Raw genomic sequence first — 18,285 nt, 5'->3', positions numbered from 1 at the left:
CTATGGGCTTGCTTCGCAAGACGAAAATGTCTTGCGAGTCTTGAGATTTTTTTCCGCTCCCCACCCCCTTTTTCTAAGCCGCTAAACGGCTAATAGCCTTTTAGCAGCTAATCCGCTAATCCCTTAAGCCTTTAATAGCCGCTAATAGCCGCTAAACCGCTAATAGCGCTAATCCGCTAAGCCGCTAATAGGGTTGCTTCGCAAGACGTAAAAACCGCTAGACGAAGAGACTCGCGGAACGAATTAATTTCGTCTTGCGAAGCACCACTGTATCGTAAGTGAGCTGGAACTGGTCTGTGACCGTAATAATAAAATTCAATTCATATATATATATACCGTACTGTAGTGGTTCTAGGGGTTGCTCGTGCGTAAGCCGGTGCAAACACCTGGCTGGGTTGCCTGAGTGAACCTTTTCTGTCCGGACAGCCACTCACCCGTGGCTGTCTCAATCGCTGGCAGAATCCGTCAGTGGGCGTTTCTTAAACTTCTTCCAGCAAAGAAGTTCTTTGACGCCTAGTCTCCTCCTACTCTCTCTGCGTGAAAGCCTTCTGCGCAAGGAGGGCGTGGGCAGCGGAGGACCCTTCCTCTTCCCGCTGGTCCCCGGCAAGGAGTCATGGGACCGCCTCGCCGCTTCCCCCATCTGCCCCCCTTCTCCATTCTTCTGCGATCCCTCTTGTTGTCCTGGCTTCTGGCTTAGCTGCACGAAGCCTCTTGAGGACAGTGGGATGAAGACTCCCCCTGCCCTCAAGAGGCTTCGCGCAGCTATCCCAGAAGCCAGAACAGCAAAAGGCTATGTTAGAAGCCATTTCCCTCTTGCTGTTCTGGCTGCTGGGATTCAGAATATTATTTTTCTTGTTTTCCTCCTCCAAAAACTAGGTGCGTCTTATGGTCTGGTGCGTCTTATAGAGCGAAAAAATACGGTAAATCTGCTGAACACTGTTTTCATGCAAGTATCAAGGGGAGAGCATGAAGGGGATACTAAGTCTTGCAAAGCAAACCAGAGGCCAGGAGCTGCTATTTAAGAAGCGGGAACGTGAGCCAGCCGTCAGCGTATGCTTGCCGCAGATTATTATTCCTTTTGGGGTGAGCACACCATCATTTTGGGGCTGCCCTCTCCCCAAAGATGCAGGTTCACAGTTTTGCACATAGTCTTGGATCCAGCTGCTCCTCCCTGTCCAACTGGTGACCCCAAGAGCTCCTTCTCCCCTCCCAGCCTCAGCGGACGTGCCGGCTGGGATCTCTCCTCGAGGCAAGTGATCTGGCCCCAAGTAATTCACACGCCAGCCGCTTAGTCACATCCAGGCTAGATTGCTTTTAAACGGCCTGAGACGAGGCTGGCTTGGGAGAGTGGCTTTGTAGGAAATGATTCATAAATGGAAATAAATAAATTAGAACATAAATAAATGAGCAGGAGTTCTCAGATGTTGCAGCCACGGTGGCTGCCAAGGCTGTTAACAGTGGTCGGCCAGCGGACATGATGTCAATTTTCAAGCATGAGAAACGCAGGAAGCACTCTGGGGCGAGTCAAACCACTGGGGCTCTGTCTAGCCCTGCATTGTTCATGCTGACTGAGAAGGACTCTCCAGGGTCTTAAAGGTAAAGGGACACCTGACCATTAGGTCCAGTTGTGGACGACTCTCGGGTTGCGGCGCTCATCTCGCTTTACTGGCTGAGGGAGCCAACGTACAGCTCCGGGTCATGTGGCCAGCATGACTAAGCCACTTCTGGCAAACTAGAGCAGCGCCCGGAAACGCTGTTTACCTTACCGCCGGAGCAATACCTATTTATCTACTTGCACTTTGACGTGCTTTTGAACTGCTAGGTTGGCAGGAGCAGGGATTGAGCAACGGGAGCTCACCCTGTCGCGGGGATTCGAACCGCCGACCTTCTGATCGGCAAGCCCTAGGCTCTGTGGTTTAGACCACAGCACCACCCGCGTCCCCTCTTCAGGGTCTTAGGGAAGGGGAAATTCCCAGCCCTTCCTGGAGATTGAATCTGGAGCGTTTTGCAAGCAAATCAGGTGTCTCTGAGGCCCAATTCAAAGCGCTGGGCTTGACTTCTGAATCCCTAAATGGCTTGGGTCCAGAGTACCAGACTGAATTCTCCCCCGTGAACCTACCCACCCGTACCTTATGATCTTCTTTCCCAGCACACAGAATTGTAAGCGCTATGGGTTAAACCACAGAGCCTTGGGCTTGCCGATCAGAAGGTCGGGGGTTCGAATCCCCGAGACGGGGTGAGCTCCCCGTCCTCACCTCCTCCAGCACCAGAATTCAAAAGCATTAATTCTTCAGCGATCAGCCTTCTTGATGGTCCAGCTCTCACTTCCATACATCACTACTGGGAAAACCAGAGCTTTAACTATACGGACCTTTGTCGGCAAGGTGATGTCTCTGCGTTTTAAGATGCTGTCTAGGTTTGCCATCGCCTTTCTCCCAAGGAGAAGGCGTCTTTTAATTTCGTGACTGCTGTCACCATCTGCAGTGATCATGAAGCCCAAGAAAGTAAAATCTCTCACTGCCTCCATTTCCTCCCCTTCTGTTTGCCAGGAAGCGATGGGCCCAGTGGCCATGATCTTAGTTTTTTTGATGTTGAGCTTCAGACCATATTTTGCACTCTCCTCTTTCACCCTCATTAAAAGGTTTTTAATTTATTAACATTCATATATATATGAATGTTAATAAATAAATAAAATGCAAAAAAAAGGAAACCCACAAAGCAGTCCATCGCAAGGGGGATCACAGCCTTGCCCACCTTGGCTGAAATCCTATTAGGCATGGCACTCCCAGGGTCACATCGGGGCCGGAGCTCACCTGCTGCTCTCCGTCTTGGGCGGCAGGTGGCAGCAGGGTGAAGCCTTGGCTCGGCTGCTCCCTCCCCATGACTCCACCTCTGCTAACTTAAACCAGCTGTTCTGTGCATTGCAGGCCAGGTTTGCTGGGTGCTGGTTTCCCAGGAAGAGGGCGGTTAAAGCCCTTCCAGGGTCCCTACCTCTCCTGCAGCCTGCACAGGTAGCTTTGCAGGTGACAGGCCTGCGAGGGGAGAACGAAACAGGACTGCGGAAACAGCCAAAATGCTAAGCCGGAGATGGGAGTAGCCAGTTGTATTCCTTCCCCTCCAGGTGTGACGGATCCGTCGCGCAACCCTCACAAGGCAGCGTGGCGGAATGGTTAGAGCGGCGGACTCGGACCTGGGAGAGCAGGGTTCGAATCCTCCACTCAGCCAGGCACGAAGCTTGGAGTCAGTAGCTGCCTCTGGGCCTAGCCTACCTCTCAGGGTTGTTTTAGGGGCTGTTGAGTTTTATCAGAGGGATTCCAGCCCGATCAGCCTGTTTACCTGATGCGCATTTAAGTCCAACATGGAATTTAACATTGTGGATTAAAAATGGTTGCTGCAATCTCAAGAGTTTGCTGGAAAGGCTTGTTCTGTGAAGGAACACTACCGATCTTAAAAAGTATGAAATAACACGAGGTAAGGCGTATTTTGAAATCCAAATTGGATTAAACCGAAGTTGTTGTTTTTTAGTTTTCTTTTTTTAAAATAAATTCCACTGGGATTAAATTAAGCATATGATTAATACAAGACTGGGGAGACTAAATGGATGCTTTGATAGAATAATCCAAGTGTAATTGCGACAGTTGCGCCTTGGACCAATCCCTCTGGGGTTAAAATGAGCAACTGATTGAAAGAATGTCAGCGGGATTAAAGCGAATTCAAAATGGATCCAGTGGGAAAGGATGAGTGAAGATCTACATCGGTATCAAGGCAGGGGGAATATGGATCCAGTGGGAAAAAGAAGGCTGAAAACACCATTCCTCACAAAATAATGTTTTAGAAGACATCTGAAGGCAGCCCTCTTTAGAGAAGCTTTTAATGTTTAACGGACCACTGTATTTTCATATTTTGTTGGGAGCCGCCCAGAGTGGCTTTATAAACCCAGCCAGATGGGCGGGATATAAATTATTATTAAAGGTAAAGGTAAAGGTAAAGGGACCCCTGACCATTAGGTCCAGTTGTGGCTGACTCTGGAGTTACGGCGCTCATTTCACTTTACTGGCCAAGGGAGCCGGCGTTCAGCTTCCGGGTCATGTGGCCAGCATAACTAACCCGCTTCTGGCAAACCAGAGCAGCGCACGGAAACGCTGTTTACCTTCCCGCCAGAGTGGTACCTATTTATCTACTTGCACTGACGTGCTTTTGAACTGCTAGGAACAGGGACCGAGCAACGGGAGCTCACGGGATTCGAACCGCTGACCTTCTGATCGGCAAGTCCTAGGCTCTGTGGTTTAACTCACAGCGTCACCTGTGTTCCTCCAAATTATTATTATTATTATTATTATTATTATTATTGATTGCAGCTGGTTCCTGAAGACGGCTAATGACAGCTCTGTGTGGCATATACAGCTGCAGGGGAAAGAATTCCTTTGGCGCTCTGCTTTCTCCTTACTGCGCTTCCACGCCCGTCTCTTCCTGCATGAACTCCCATCTTTTCCTCTTCGGCATCCTGTTTACAGATTGCTGGCATACAGGGAGGGCTGTCAGGCCAGAGCCCCCACCCCCTACCACGAAAAAAGCCTCGGGTGCTCAGCCTCTCTTGCTTTTCCTCCCACGGCTCTCCTCCCAACTTGGCCTTTCTTTCACGGAAGAGGCACGCTTGTGTCAACGACTTCAAATCCTTCCTGCGGGAGACAGCCATCACACGGCCACAGCAGACAAAGGCCCGACGTGCCCAGCGTCTCGCCTAATCCTTTCCGGAATGGTACTTTGGTCAGCGACCATCTTGTGTCAGTGAGTTCCGCAGTCTAATTACACGTCGAGCTGAGATGTTCTTTCGCTTGCTGGCCTTTGGGATGTTTCCCTCTGTCCAACCCATGAATAATTCGGCAAGCTTCATTTCTCATGCCCCAGAAAAGAGGTGGCTCTTGTTTCGAGGCAGGATTGAGGTTGAATCCTGACAAGACAGAAGTACAGTTTTTTGCGGAAAGGATGCAGGCAGGTGTGGAGGACTCCCTGGTCCTGAACGGAATAACTGTGCCCCTGAAGGACCAGGTGCGCAGGCTGGGAGTCATTTTGGACTCACAGCTGTCAATGGAGGCACAGGTCAATTCTGTATCCAGGGCAGCTGTCTACCAGCTCCATCTGGTACGCAGGATGAGACCCTCCCTGCCGGCAGACTGTCTTGCCAGAGTGGTGCATGCTCTAGTTATCTCCCACTTGGACTACTGCAATGAGCTCTCCGTGGGGCTACCTTTGAAGGTGACCTGGAAACTGCAATTAATCCAGAATGCGGCAGCTAGACTGGTGACTGGGAGCGGCCACCGGGACCATATAACACCGGTCCTGAGAGATCTGCATTGGCTCCTAGTACGTTTCCGAGCACAATTCAAAGTGTTGGTGCTGACCTTTAAAGCCCTAAATGGCCTCGGTCCAGTAGACCTGAAGGAGCGTCTCCACCCCCATTGTTCTACCTGGACGCTGAGGTCCAGCACCGAGGGCCTTCTGGTGGTTCCCTCACTGCGAGAACCCAAGTTACAGGGAATCAGGCAGAGGGCCTTCTCGGTAGTGGCACCCGCCCTGTGGAACGCCCTCCCACCAGATGTCAAAGAGAAAAACAACTACCAGACTTTTAGAAGACATCTGAAGGCAGCCCTGTTTAGGGAAGCTTTTAATGTTTAATATGTTACTGTATTTTAATATTCTGTTGGAAGCTGTCCAAAGTGGCTGGGGAGGCCCAGCCAGATGGGCAGGGTATTAATAATAATAATAATAATAATAATAATAATAACAATAATAATAATAGTTGTTTGCTGGCCACTCAAAGATGAGAGTTGGGCAAATCCAAGAAGCTATTTCATCAAGCAGCCAACCCTGCACGGAAGGTCATTATGCAGACGCACGAATCCCCAGACCGCAGTTGTGCCGTCAGTATCCTAAAGAAAACCCCAAAGTGGTTTGGCCACACATAGTTTGAACTGTTAAATTGTTGGGCCAGTTCCTTTGTTCCCTATGCATGAAAGCATGGCACTGTGGACCTGGGTCATAGATCACAGAATTGTGGAGCTGGAAGGGACCATGAGGGTCATCTAGCCCAACCCTCTGCAATGCAGGAATCTTTTGCCCAACGTGGAACTCGAACCCACGACCCTAAGGTTAACAGCCTCATGCTCTACTGACTGAGCTACCCCAGAGGTCCTGCTTGGAACAGGCCACTGGAGTGTTGGATTCAAGTTCCACAGTCTGCTACAAACAGATATAATGCCAAAAATCACCCCCTTTACACTTTAAAACACCATTTTGCCCAGCACTAAAATAACCGTCAAACGTTTGAAAGAAACGAATAGTGCAGAGACATCACCTTGCCAACAAAGCTCCGTATAGTTCAAGCTCTGGTTTTCCCAGTAGTGATGTATGGAAGTGAGAGCTGGACCATCAAGAAGGCTGATCGACGAAGAATGGATGCTTTTGAATTCTGGTGCTGGAGGAGACTCTTGAGAGTCCCATGGACTGCAAGAAGAACAAACCTCTCCATTCTGAAGGAAATCAGCCCTGAGTGCTCACTGGAAGGACAGATCCTGAAGCTGAGGCTCCAATACTTTGGCCACCTCATGAGAAGAGAAGACTCCCTGGAAAAGACCCTGATGTTGGGAAAGATGGAGGGCGCAAGGAGAAGGGGACGACAGAGGACGAGATGGTTGGACAGTGTTCTCGAAGCTACCAGTATGAGTTTGACCAAACTGCGGGAGGCAGTGGAAGACAGGAGTGCCTGGCGTGTTCTGGTCCAGGGGGTCACAAAGAGTCAGACATGACTAAACGCCTAAACAACACCAATCGTGCTTTATCAACTATGTTTTAAAAAAGGTGCTTCTCACCAGAGGGAACCTCTCTTTGAATGTGTTACGATAATTTCACACCATAATCATTATCAAATAATACCTTTTGTTATGTTAACATCTCATAACTAAGTACAGCCGTTCGCTGCTGTGGACACCAGTTTGCAAACTGGTTCCAGGACAAGAGGAGCGACGCAAGCCCTGGTGCAAACTGGGCTGCGAAGGAAGCGTTTGCAATCCTGCGATGGACGCAGGAAGGGGGAGGAGACCCCGATTCGCGGCACTTCCGGAGAGAACGGCTCTCCTCTCTCACCTGCCTTCTCTCGACCTGTCCATCGAGTCAAACTGCTTCCTCAGCCACCTTTCGATGTGGAGCGGCGTCTGCGATCGCTGTGTGTCCGTCAGCAGCCAATTCAAGCCGGCGACCCAGAGGTTGACATCTTCTTCGCAAAAGGCTGGAAAAGAGAACGGCAGAGAAGGACACTGAGAAACTGGAACGTGTCCAGAGGAGGGCAACCAAAATGGTCAAAGGCCTGGAAACGATGCCTTATGAGGAATGGCTAAGGGAGCTGGGCATGTTTAGCCTGGAGAAGAGGAGGTTGAGGGGTGATATGATAGCCATGTTCAAATATATAAAAGGATGTCACATAGAAGAGGGAGAAAGGTTGTTTTCTGCTGCTCCAGAGAAGCGGACACGGAGCAATGGATCCAAACTACAAGAAAGAAGATTCCACCTAAACATGAGGAAGAACTTCCTGACAGTAAGAGCTGTTCGACAGTGGAATTTGCTGCCAAGGAGTGTGGTGGAGTCTCCTTCTTTGGAGGTCTTTAAGCAGAGGCTTGACAACCATATGTCAGGAGTGCTCTGATGGTGTTTCCTGCTTGGCAGGGGGTTGGACTCGATGGCCCTTGTGGTCTCTTCCAACTCTATGATTCTATGATTCTATGAGAACGAAGATGGTGGGGAGACCTTGCTTCCTGTACTTCAGCTCAAAGAAAAGGTCCAAACCGCCGCCTATTTCCCCATTGGGATCTAGCCAGGAACCGGGGCAGAGGCCCTGCTCGCCGCACAAAACATTTAACCCCTCCAGCTTTCAACGTAGTTGATGGACCCCTAGGGACGTGGGTGGTCTTCACGAAGTAGAAGACTCTGACAAGGAAGATGGCAAGAGGGACTGGCACATGGGTAGGCAAACTAAGGCCCAGGGGCTGGATCCGGCCCAATCACCTTCTAAAACTGGCCCGCGGACAGTCCGGGAATCAGCGTGGTTTTTTACATGAGTAGAATGTGTCCTTGTATTTAAAATGCATCTCTGGGTTATTTGTGGGGCCTGCCTGGTGTTTTTACATGAGTAGAATGTGTCCCTTTATTGAAAATGCATCTCTGGGTTATTTGTGGGGCCTGCCTGGTGTTTTTACATGAGTAGAATGTGTGGTTTTAGTTATGATACAATACTATAATCTTTATTGTCATTGTCCCATACAGAACAGCGAAACTGAAAAAATCTACATTCAAAACCCAAGAAGCCTGCTATCCCAGCTATTCCAGCCTGGTTAGCCCCCTAAAAACTCTGATACCCCATAATTAAATACAATATACTCCCACAGTGACTACCTTACACTGCGTTTAAAACCCAAATCGCATTTGGATAGAAGTTGTTTCTCAGGCGGCTAGTCCTAGTCTTTATAACCCTGTATCTTCTTCCATGGAGCCTGGCGTGCTCTGGTCCATGGGGTCACGAAGAGTCGGACACGACTAAACGACTAAACAACAACCTTCTTCCAGAAGGGAGAAGCTGGAAGAGATTATTTCCGGGGTGCGCACTATCCTGCGCTATCTCTGCAGCTTTCTTATGGCACCTGGAAGCGTAGATTTGATCCAAGGTGGGAAGAGGGCACCCAATTATTCTCCCCACAGTCTTTACAACCCTGGACAGCTTCTCTGGGTTATTTGTGGGGCATAGGAATTCATTCATATATTTTTTTTCAAAATATAGTCCAGCCCCCGACAAGGTCTGAGGGACAGTGGACCGGCCCCCTGCTGAAAAAGTTTGCTGGCGCCTGGCAGATTCCCTGCAGCCCAGATTAACCCGTCTCTTTTTGCCTGGAGGAAAGTGTCTTGTTGGAGCGTTGCAGACAAGAGGAGATTGGGAGACTGAAAACAGCTCTGGGTGAGAAAGTGCCAAGACAAACAGCCTCCCTCCCTTCTGCTTTACTTGCACTTCTTTGTTTATTGGATTTATATTATACCTTTTTCTCCAAGGAAGGAAGCACAAGATTCCCTCTTCCTCATTTAATCCCCACAAAAGCCCTGCAAGGTAAGATAGGCAGAGAGGTAGTGACTGGTCCCTAAAGTCACCCAAAGAGCTTCATGGCTGAGTGGGAATTCGAACCCTGGTCTCCCAGGTCCTAGTCCGACACTCTCTAACCACTGCACCACACTTCCTGATATGTGCATTTATTTATTTAGTGCAAGTGTGTGCATGTGAAATCTCTCTAGCTGAGATTCCTGCATGGCAGTCCTGAGATTCCCGTCCGACTTGACAATTCTATGATTGCATGGTGCCGTTTCAGTGCCGGCTAAAAAAATCAGATATTTTCTCAAGCTTTTGCTGGCTGTTAACATCACTTGGGTACATTTATTTTATTTTTTAAAGTATTTGGTTTTTCAAATTAAAATTTTACAGAGATATATCAAACATAAATCATAAAAATAAGATTGCGAGGAATCTCCTGGACTTCCATCTTCCCATTTGTGGGTCCTCTTTTTATATGAATAATATTAATAATTATTATTTATTTACCCCACCCATCTGGCTGGGCTTCCCCAGCCACTCTGGGCGGCTTCCAACAAAATACTAAAATACCGTAATACATCAAACATTAAAAGCTTCCCTAAACAGGGCTGCCTTCAGATTATTAATCATTCCCTCCTGCATTTCTTATGATAACCCAGATCCTTTACTTCTTCCATTATGCCTAGAATTCACCCTTAAACTACAAGTGATATCCCAATCCTACTAATGATTTTAACTGTTTACAATAGTCTTCAAAATAAGTTATGTATTTTCCCCATTCCTTATTAAAATGTTTGGTCTTCCTGATTTCTTCTGGTCATTTTAGCCTTTCCGGCGTAGTCCATCAACTTCATTTATTAATTTTATTATTGCCCCAGCCTATAGACTGCTGTTTTGACATTCTCTGTGTGTGATATATTTGGGTAACTAGAAATTCCCCAGAATCTCTAGTTAGGCCTGGGGGCAAAGACTCCTGTCTGAAACCCTGGGGAGCAGCTGGCAGTCAGAGTAGACAATATTGACCTGGATGGACCCAGTGGTCTGGGCTCAGGGTTAGGCAGCGTCCTCTGTTCCCACATCCATTGCTATGCAACGCCTTGTACCGTTTCGGTGACACCCGATACGGAAGTTCCCCTTTAGGGAAACCGGAGTGTGGATTTGCACAAAGGGCAATAGGGATGTTTTCTGGTGGGAAAATTACAGGGAGACTTGAATCCTGCCGTAAAAGCAGAACGGAAGGCAGGTGCGCCACACCCCATAGGCGTCGCGTTAGTCATACGATGCTTATTTGTCCTGGCCGGAGGCCAGAGGCAGACAAAACAGGCTGAGAACATCACCCTTTCGATTCCAGAAACAGCATCAAGCCAAGCGGAGAACATCTGGAGGGCTGAGTTGGGGGGGGCTATATGGTAATTTATGGACCTAATAGGTATCTAAGGCCACTTGCACATGTTGCTCTGCAACCAGCCCCTGCATAATGTAGGCCCCCTATATATAGAAATGAGCAAACCAGGGATATTTTAGGGAGCAGGCTAGCAGGCGGGGCCCATGACTTACATCCTAGGAGCCTACACAACGCAAAACACGGTTGCTGTATGTACGTTTCATTTTATTTGTTTTTTATCTTATCTTTTGGAAATGTACATCCCGGGTTTTTTCCCTTTAAATTTTTTTGGGGGGCCCCAAGAGAGTGGGGCCCTAAGCCAGGGGTCAGCAAACTTTTTCAGCAGGGGGTCGGTCCGCTGTCCCTCAGACTTTGGGGGGGGGCAGGACTATATTCGGGGGGGGGGGAATGAATTCCTATGCCCTACAAATAACCCAGAGATGCATTTTAAATAAAAAGACACATTCTACTCCTGTAAAAACATGCTGATTCCTGCAGGCCGGATTTAGAAGGCGATTGGGCCAAATCCAGCCCCCGGGCCTTAGTTTGCCTACCCATGCCCTAAGCTATAGCTTGGTTAGCTTATAGAGTCATGCCTCGGGTTACAGCCGCATCAGGTTGCGTCTTTTCGGGTTATGGACTGCCGAAACCCAGAATGGGTTACTTCCGGGTTTTGGTGGCTGTGCATGCGCAGAGGTCCCAAATCGCACTTTGCGCATGCACAGAAGCACCGAATTGCAACCTGCGTGGTTGCGAACGTGCATCCCGCGCGGATCACGTTCGCAACCCGAGCGTCCGCTGTATGTAAATCCAGCACTGGGTCAGTCCTGTTGCTGCTGTTCCCTGGGATGTGCAGGCAGCAGCAAGGTAAGTACGGTGCCACAAAATCCACCAGGAGCATAGGATCGGCTCTGGCAAAGAGCAACAGGCTGGAGATCAGGCGAGGAGAACCCTCCTCTCGCCACAACTCCATTGCTCCTGCGAGAAACTCGGGCGATTATCTCAGAGCGCAACCTAATTAGGAGAAAGTAATCTTCCATCTATGCTAATCCGAGCGAGGTGTAACCACAGACAGTCTCGGTTTGCTTAATAGAAAGTAGACGCTGCAAACGGAAACAGCTCGGTTTCCAAATCTCATTCTTCTGCTACTAATGGCGACCCAGGGAGGGAGGGAACAGGTTGCAAGCGAATTTCCAGGTAAAAAGAGGCAGTCTTTGCTTGTGTATGCAGGCCAACGGAACGGTCAAGGGGTCAGAAAAGCACCTTCCTCCTCTCCCAGGCCTCGACTTTCTAGTCAATAAAATGGACTTGGTGTCTTTATAGAATCGTAGGCTTGGAAGGGACCGAAAAAGTGGCAAGAATCCCCTCCCTCCCTGGCAAGGGGGGTAAAGATTCGCCCTCCCCTCTCCCCCAGCCTCCTCCCCATTGCGCCCCACTGACCAGCCAAGCTCAAGGTCTTCAGCCTGAAGTCAATTCCGTATAAGACAACGAAGCACAAAGCCGAATCCAGTTTCCGGGCATCTTCCGGGTATCGTTCAAAATCCCGGGAATTCTTCCCTGGACGGATCTCCTTAATTTCCCTAATGTCCACTGCAAGTTAAAGAGAGAGGGAGAGAAAGAGATGGACATTTCTCAATGTTTTTTCCAAAGACCTGGTAGGTTTAGGCTTGCTCAAAAACACCCACTTCACCTGGCTGCTTCCAGATTCCCCCTTCTTTTCTTTTTAAATACATTTTTTAAAGTCAAATGCGGTATATAAAATAAGATAAATAACAGTAACCCAGAGAGTTATCATTTCATGAGGTATTGCAACCACTATATGCGTGATTGCAATCACGTTCAGCAATGTGTGTAATAGATTTTATCCCCTCTTCTTCTGACACTGGGAATTGCAACGACCGCAGCCTGTGATTCATGCATTTCATCCTTGTTGACATCTGCATTGGATTAGAACTCATTTGATATGTGTGTGTTGTTGCTATCGTTCAAAATTATTGTTATTTATATATAATTTTCAAACTTGCCTTTATATATGCAAATGCTTTAGCTGTTTTTATATATGCAATTTTTTCTCTGTAGGTTTTCATTGCATTGAGACACCTCACAGGAAGTGATTCGAAATTGTTTTAAATAGTTTTTAATGCTGTATTTTATATTGCTGTCACTCGCCCTGGGCTGTTCTGGGGAAGGTCAGGTTAATAAACAACAACAACAACAATCATAATAATATTCTGCACTAATTAACTTGAAGTTCCCACCACCACCTCATTCCTTTCGTATTAAGAGGCAATTTATAAGATTCCCAGGGTGGTATTTATGTGGAATGAATTAATCTAGATTATACGGACTCAATTAATCAACTTAACACTAACCCTCATGTTGTTTACAGCCAAGAGAGCACGTTGCATTTCTCACTGGAAGAGTTTCTTGGTCGAGGCTTCAAACCTTTCAATGCATAACAGGCAGAATTCAACAGGTGCACCTCTCCCCCAGCGTAGAGATGAAGCAACGAAGGCGAGAAGGGAGGGAAGGATGTCCCTGTTGAATATCTGCACAGAGTCCGCCCCCCGGGCTGCTTCGCATGCGTGCCCAGTACTTAGCAGTCGCCTCTCAGCCAAATGTGCGGACCGTCTCCCTCGAAACACGTAACCCGCCACCCAGGCCTCCAGTCTGGGAGTGAAACAGCCTTTGTTCCCGGGGCCCCTCTCCTTTTCTCAAACCGCTTCCACATGGCCAGCCTCATGCAGGGCCCGGTTGCCCTGGAAACGTCGGGATGCAGTCAAGAAACTCCAGGCCATCACCCCTTTGCATTTAGCCTGGGCCTGGGAATTTCTCTTACTAAGTCGCCCCCCTCGAGAGAAATCTGGAGACGGAGGGGAAGTCAGGACAGTGGGCTTGGCATGAGAAGGGACGCCAAGACCGGGGAGCTCAGGAGGGTGTCCTCCTAAGGACAGGGCCGGCTCTGTCGTTGGGCAGAGGGAGACAGCTGCCTTGGGTGTCAAAGGGTTACTTCTTCAAAGCATCCATTATTATTGCGATATTTTTACTCCCAGGGAGAGGATTTGGGGCCTCGAGTGACAAAATGGCTTGTCATGCCTTGGATACTGTCAGGTGCTGGTGGTGGTTGCTCGTGAGTAACAAGGCAGGACTCCAAACTGTCTTTTACAGGTTTTATTGGCGCAAACACATAGCTGTCAACCTTCCCTTTTTTGTGTGGGAAATTCCCTTATTCCAGCGCCGTTTCCCGCTGCTTCCCGCTGCTATCCCAGATTGTTAGATGTCCCGTAGACCAGCATTTCCCAACCTTGGGCCTCCAGCTGTTTTTGGACTACAACTCCCATAATCCTCAGCTAGCAAGACCAGTGGTCAGGGATGATGGGAATTGTAGTTCGAAAACAGCTGGAGGCCCAAGATTGGGAAACACTTTCCCCGGGACAGGTGAGGCTGCTGATCCCTTATTTTCGAGGCTGATGATCCCTTATTTTCAAATCTGAAAGTTAATAGCTATGTGCAAACTATTTACAGTGCAGAACCACAAAGTTCATGTCCGTCTCAGTCACTTGCAGAATCTGGGAGTGGCTCCTTCCGGCTTCTCCCCCAACATAAGAACTTCGGCACCCCAAGTCTCCTCCTCCCCTCCTTGCGTTTCACCCCTCTGGGCAAGGTGGGCGACGGAAGTGACATGCGTCCCTCCTGGCCAGCCTAGCAAGGTGAGGCGCTGGGGCTCTCAGCAGCATCCTCGACCCCTTTCCTCGCTTGGCTGGCACCTTCCCTCTCTTCCCCACTGGAGGTATGGCTTTTCCCATCAATGGAAGAGGAACTGATCCTCAGGAGTTTCGGAGGCACTCTGTATCCCAATGGCCTCCCTGCCTCCCTCCCCTCTTCCAATGGCAGTCCCCTGACAGATACTGCAGTGTTCAAAATTAGCCAGGCGCCAGGAGCATTTTGAACCCGCAACCAAGTGAAGATGCCTGGGTGCCAGGATGGTTCCTGACGCTTCCGCCATCTAGAGGTCCACCCCTGGGCATCCTTGGATCTGGGCTGTTTTCACACACCAATTGTTATGTACTGAGTTGAAACTGGAGCAGTCTGATTGGTCCTAGGACAATAGGATCCAAATTGCAGCAGTCTGATTGGTCCTAGAACAATAGGATCCAAATTGCAGCAGTCTGATTGGTCCTAGAACAATAGGGTCCAGAATGCAGGAGTCTGATTGGTCCTAGAACAATGCAGCAGTATGATTGGTTGGCAGGAACCACCCAATCATGCTCCAGATATAAGTGAATCCACAACCTGATTGGCTTACAGTAGAATTCCAGAATTAGCCAATCATGTGCAGCCCATTGTGTAAATAATGTATATAAGGCAGATACTTTGAGGGGACATTCATTCATTCCTCCTCACCACTATGAGCTGAATAAAGAGCATGAAATCGCTTTGAGACTCTGAGTATATTTCACCAATACCCCGCCCTGTAGAATTCTATCAGGCATGTTTTATCTGCACAATCGGAATGAATTTCTGGAACCAAAATGCCTTTTCTGTGCAGGCTGAGCAGGAGCAGGGAACGAGGTTATATTGCAGCCTCTTGTCTTCGCTCACCCCATCCCACTGCCCTGCTCACAGATGTGAAGAATATTCCTACATCCTTTAACAAAAAAGGACAGAACAGCCCAATAGATATGCGGGCTGTCTCTGGATCAAGTGACTTTTCTTCTTTCAGTTCTCAAAGCTCTTAAACCAGCTCAAGGTTGTCATCTGAACTATGCAACAAAACAACAAGACCACAAACTGGCTTATAAGTACAGTGGTACCTCAGGTTACATATGCTTCAGGTTACAGACGCCTCAGGTTACAGACTCCGCTAACCCAGAAATAGTGCTTCAGGTTAAGAACTTTGCTTCAGGTTGAGAACAGAAATTGTGCTCCGGCGGCGCGGCAGCAGCAGCAGGAGGCCCCATTAGCTAAAGTGGTGCTTCAGGTTAAGAACAGTTTCAGGTTAAGAACGCACCACTGGAACGAATTAAGTACTTAACCTGAGGTACCACTGTATAAAACCAAATTTACTAGAATAATAACTATAACAGAGATAGACTTATAACCATTCAAGCAACAAACATACTAAGGTGCCATGTGCAAAACAAAGCCTGGAGATACTGTAAACATGGAGTGGATAAATGTACAACTCTATCTTAACAAGTTACATATGCAATAAACGTTATACAGACTGGATAAATGAACCGTTCAACAAGTAGCGTAAGTCCAGTCACAGAACGGCAACCCCGTGCCGCCACAATGGCAAGGGTAGCACCCTGGAGAATATGAACTGGACGAGATGTTCTTCAATGGGTCTTGAGTTCGAAACACAACGAAAGTGGGCAAAAGGAGACCTGTTCTCTGGATATATTACAGGTTTCACTACACGCTTCATCAGTCCTGTAGTGGTTCTAGGGGTTGCTCGTGCGTAAGCTGGTGCAAACACCTGGCTGGGTTGCCTGAGTGAACCCTTTTTGTCCGGACAGCCACTCACCCGTGGCTGTCTCAATCGCTGGCAGAATCCGTCAGTGGGCGTTTCTTAAACTTCTTCCAGCAAAGAAGCTCTTTGACGCCTAGTCTCCTCCTACTCTCTCTGCGTGGAAGCCTTCTGCGCAAGGAGGGCGTAGGCAGCGGAGGACCTCTACCCTCCCCGCTGGTCCCCGGCAAGGAGTCATGGGACCGCCTCGCCGCTTCCCCCATCTGCCCCCCTTCTCCACTGGTGCTACGCTGATTCTCTTCCCCAGAAGATGGGCTGCCTCTCCCACTCCCGGGATGCTCTCCGGAATCCCTCTGGATCTTGCTCTCTCCCTCCGGCACTGATGGCAGTTCCCTGACAAATCCGAAAAGCTGCATGATACAAAATAGCACTCCAATTACAACGTGTGGCAAACCATAAAAATAAGAAAATATCCAAATGGGCACTAGGCATTCTATTTAGGCCACCATAACCTTGGTTTTGGGGACACGGGTGGCGCTGTGGGTTAAAGCCTCAGCGCCTAGGGCTTGCCGATCGAAAGGTTGGCAGTTCGAATCCCCGCGGCGGGGTGCGCTCCCGCTGTTCGGTCCCAGCGCCTGCCAACCTAGCAGTTCGAAAGCACTTTCGGGTGCAAGTAGATAAATAGGGACCGCTTACTAGCGGGAAGGTAAACGGCGTTTCCGTGTGCGGCTCTGGCTCGCCAGAGCAGCGATGTCACGCTGGCCACGTGACCCGGAAGTGTCTTCGGACAGCACTGCCCCCCGGCCACTTTGAGTGAGATGGGCGCACAACCCTAGAGTCTGTCAAGACTGGCCCGTACGGGCAGGGGTACCTTTACCTTTACTTTACTTTAACCTTGGTTTACGGGACATATGTGGCGCCGTGGGTTAAACCACAGAGCCTAGGACTTGCCGATCAGAAGGTCGGCGGTTCGAATCCCCGCAACGGGGTACCTCCCATTCCTCGGTCCCTGCTCCTGCCAACCTAGCAGTTCGAAAGCACGTCAAATTGCAAGTAGATAAATAGGAACCGCTCCGGCGGGAAGGTAAACGGCATTTCCATGCGCTGCTCTGGTTCGCCAGAAGCGGCTTAGTCATGCTGGCCACATGACCCGGAAGCTGTATGCCGGCTCCCTTGGCCAATAAAGCGATGAGCGCCGCAACCCCAGAGTTGGCCACGACTGGACCTAATGGTCAGGGGTCCCTTTATCTTTATCTTTAACCTTGGTTTAAGGAGCCAATTGGTGCCAAGCTTATATATCTGAGTTTCTGACACTGATACAGCGCATCGTGACTTGGGAACAGCCCATCTTTTGACGTTCTGCCTTGGGTAGCAAAGTTGCCTTGGTCTGGCCCTGCCGTGCGGAAGCGATGCCCGATGGCCCACAATTCCTCTGGCTATCCCAGGCTATCTTGATACCCATCCATCACCACCAGCCATTTTTAATAACAACTTTTAAAGAACCAGAAAAACAACAACCGTGCCGGTTAAAACCTATAGCATGTTAAGACCTGTGGCTCAGAGATCTGCACCGGTTGCCCATTTGCCACGAGGCCAAGTTAACAGTGTTACGATTAGCAGATAAAACAACTTAGCAACTTGGGACCTGTGAGATCGCCTTGCCCTAAATATGCCCACCAGACGGCTTTGATCAGAAGAAGTGGTGCTGTTACAGGTGCCACCCAATGCCCGTTCCACATCTGTTAAGAACTTGATATTTCACTTTGGAACTCCCTGCCTAAAGACACCTAACAGGTGACGTCACTGTCACCTACTGACCACTCCTCCTTCTGGGGTCTCTGTGTCTGGAAACAAGGACTTCCGTTTACAGAAAGTTGCTGCGTTTTTAATACGTTATTACTCTATGTCAGGGAACTGCCATCAGTGCCGGAGGGAGAGAGCAAGCTCCAAAGGGATTCCAGAGAGCGTCCCGGGATTGGGAGAGGCAGCCCGTCTTCTGGGGAAGAGAATCAGCGTAGCACCAGTGGAGAAGGGGGGCAGATGGGGGAAGCGGCGAGGCGGTCCCATGACTCCTTGCCGGGGACCAGCGGGGAGAGAAGGGGTCCTCCGCTGCCTACGCCCTCCTTGCGCAGAAGGCTTTCGCACAGAGAGAGTAGGAGGAGACTTGGCGTCAAAGAGCTTCTTTGCTGGAAGAAGTTTAAGAAACGCCCACTGACGGATTCTGCCAGCGATTGAGACAGTCATGGGCGAGTGGCTGTCCGGACAGGAAAGGTTCACTCAGGTAACCCAGACAGAGGTTGG

At 49.2% G+C, this 18,285-nt stretch overlaps 1 protein-coding gene across 1 annotated transcript in view; it reads right to left on the bottom strand.

Moving 5' to 3' along the window:
* The window catches only part of LOC310681315 (1-phosphatidylinositol 4,5-bisphosphate phosphodiesterase gamma-1-like), a 109,651-nt gene that overhangs the window by 67,784 nt on the left and 23,582 nt on the right, over positions 1–18,285 (bottom strand). Inside the window, exons 2-3 of the mRNA XM_083449002.1 lie at positions 11,952–12,101; positions 7,144–7,285 (exon numbers count right to left, since the gene is read on the bottom strand). Coding sequence (XP_083305128.1) covers positions 7,144–7,285; positions 11,952–12,101 — 292 coding nt within the window. The remainder of the gene's footprint in view (positions 1–7,143; positions 7,286–11,951; positions 12,102–18,285) is intronic.

This window comes from Podarcis tiliguerta, assembly GCF_965153285.1.
Source record: "Podarcis tiliguerta genome assembly, chromosome: 7".
NCBI classification, from domain to species: domain Eukaryota; kingdom Metazoa; phylum Chordata; class Lepidosauria; order Squamata; family Lacertidae; genus Podarcis; species Podarcis tiliguerta.
This window is presented reverse-complemented; position numbering and strand designations above follow the sequence as displayed.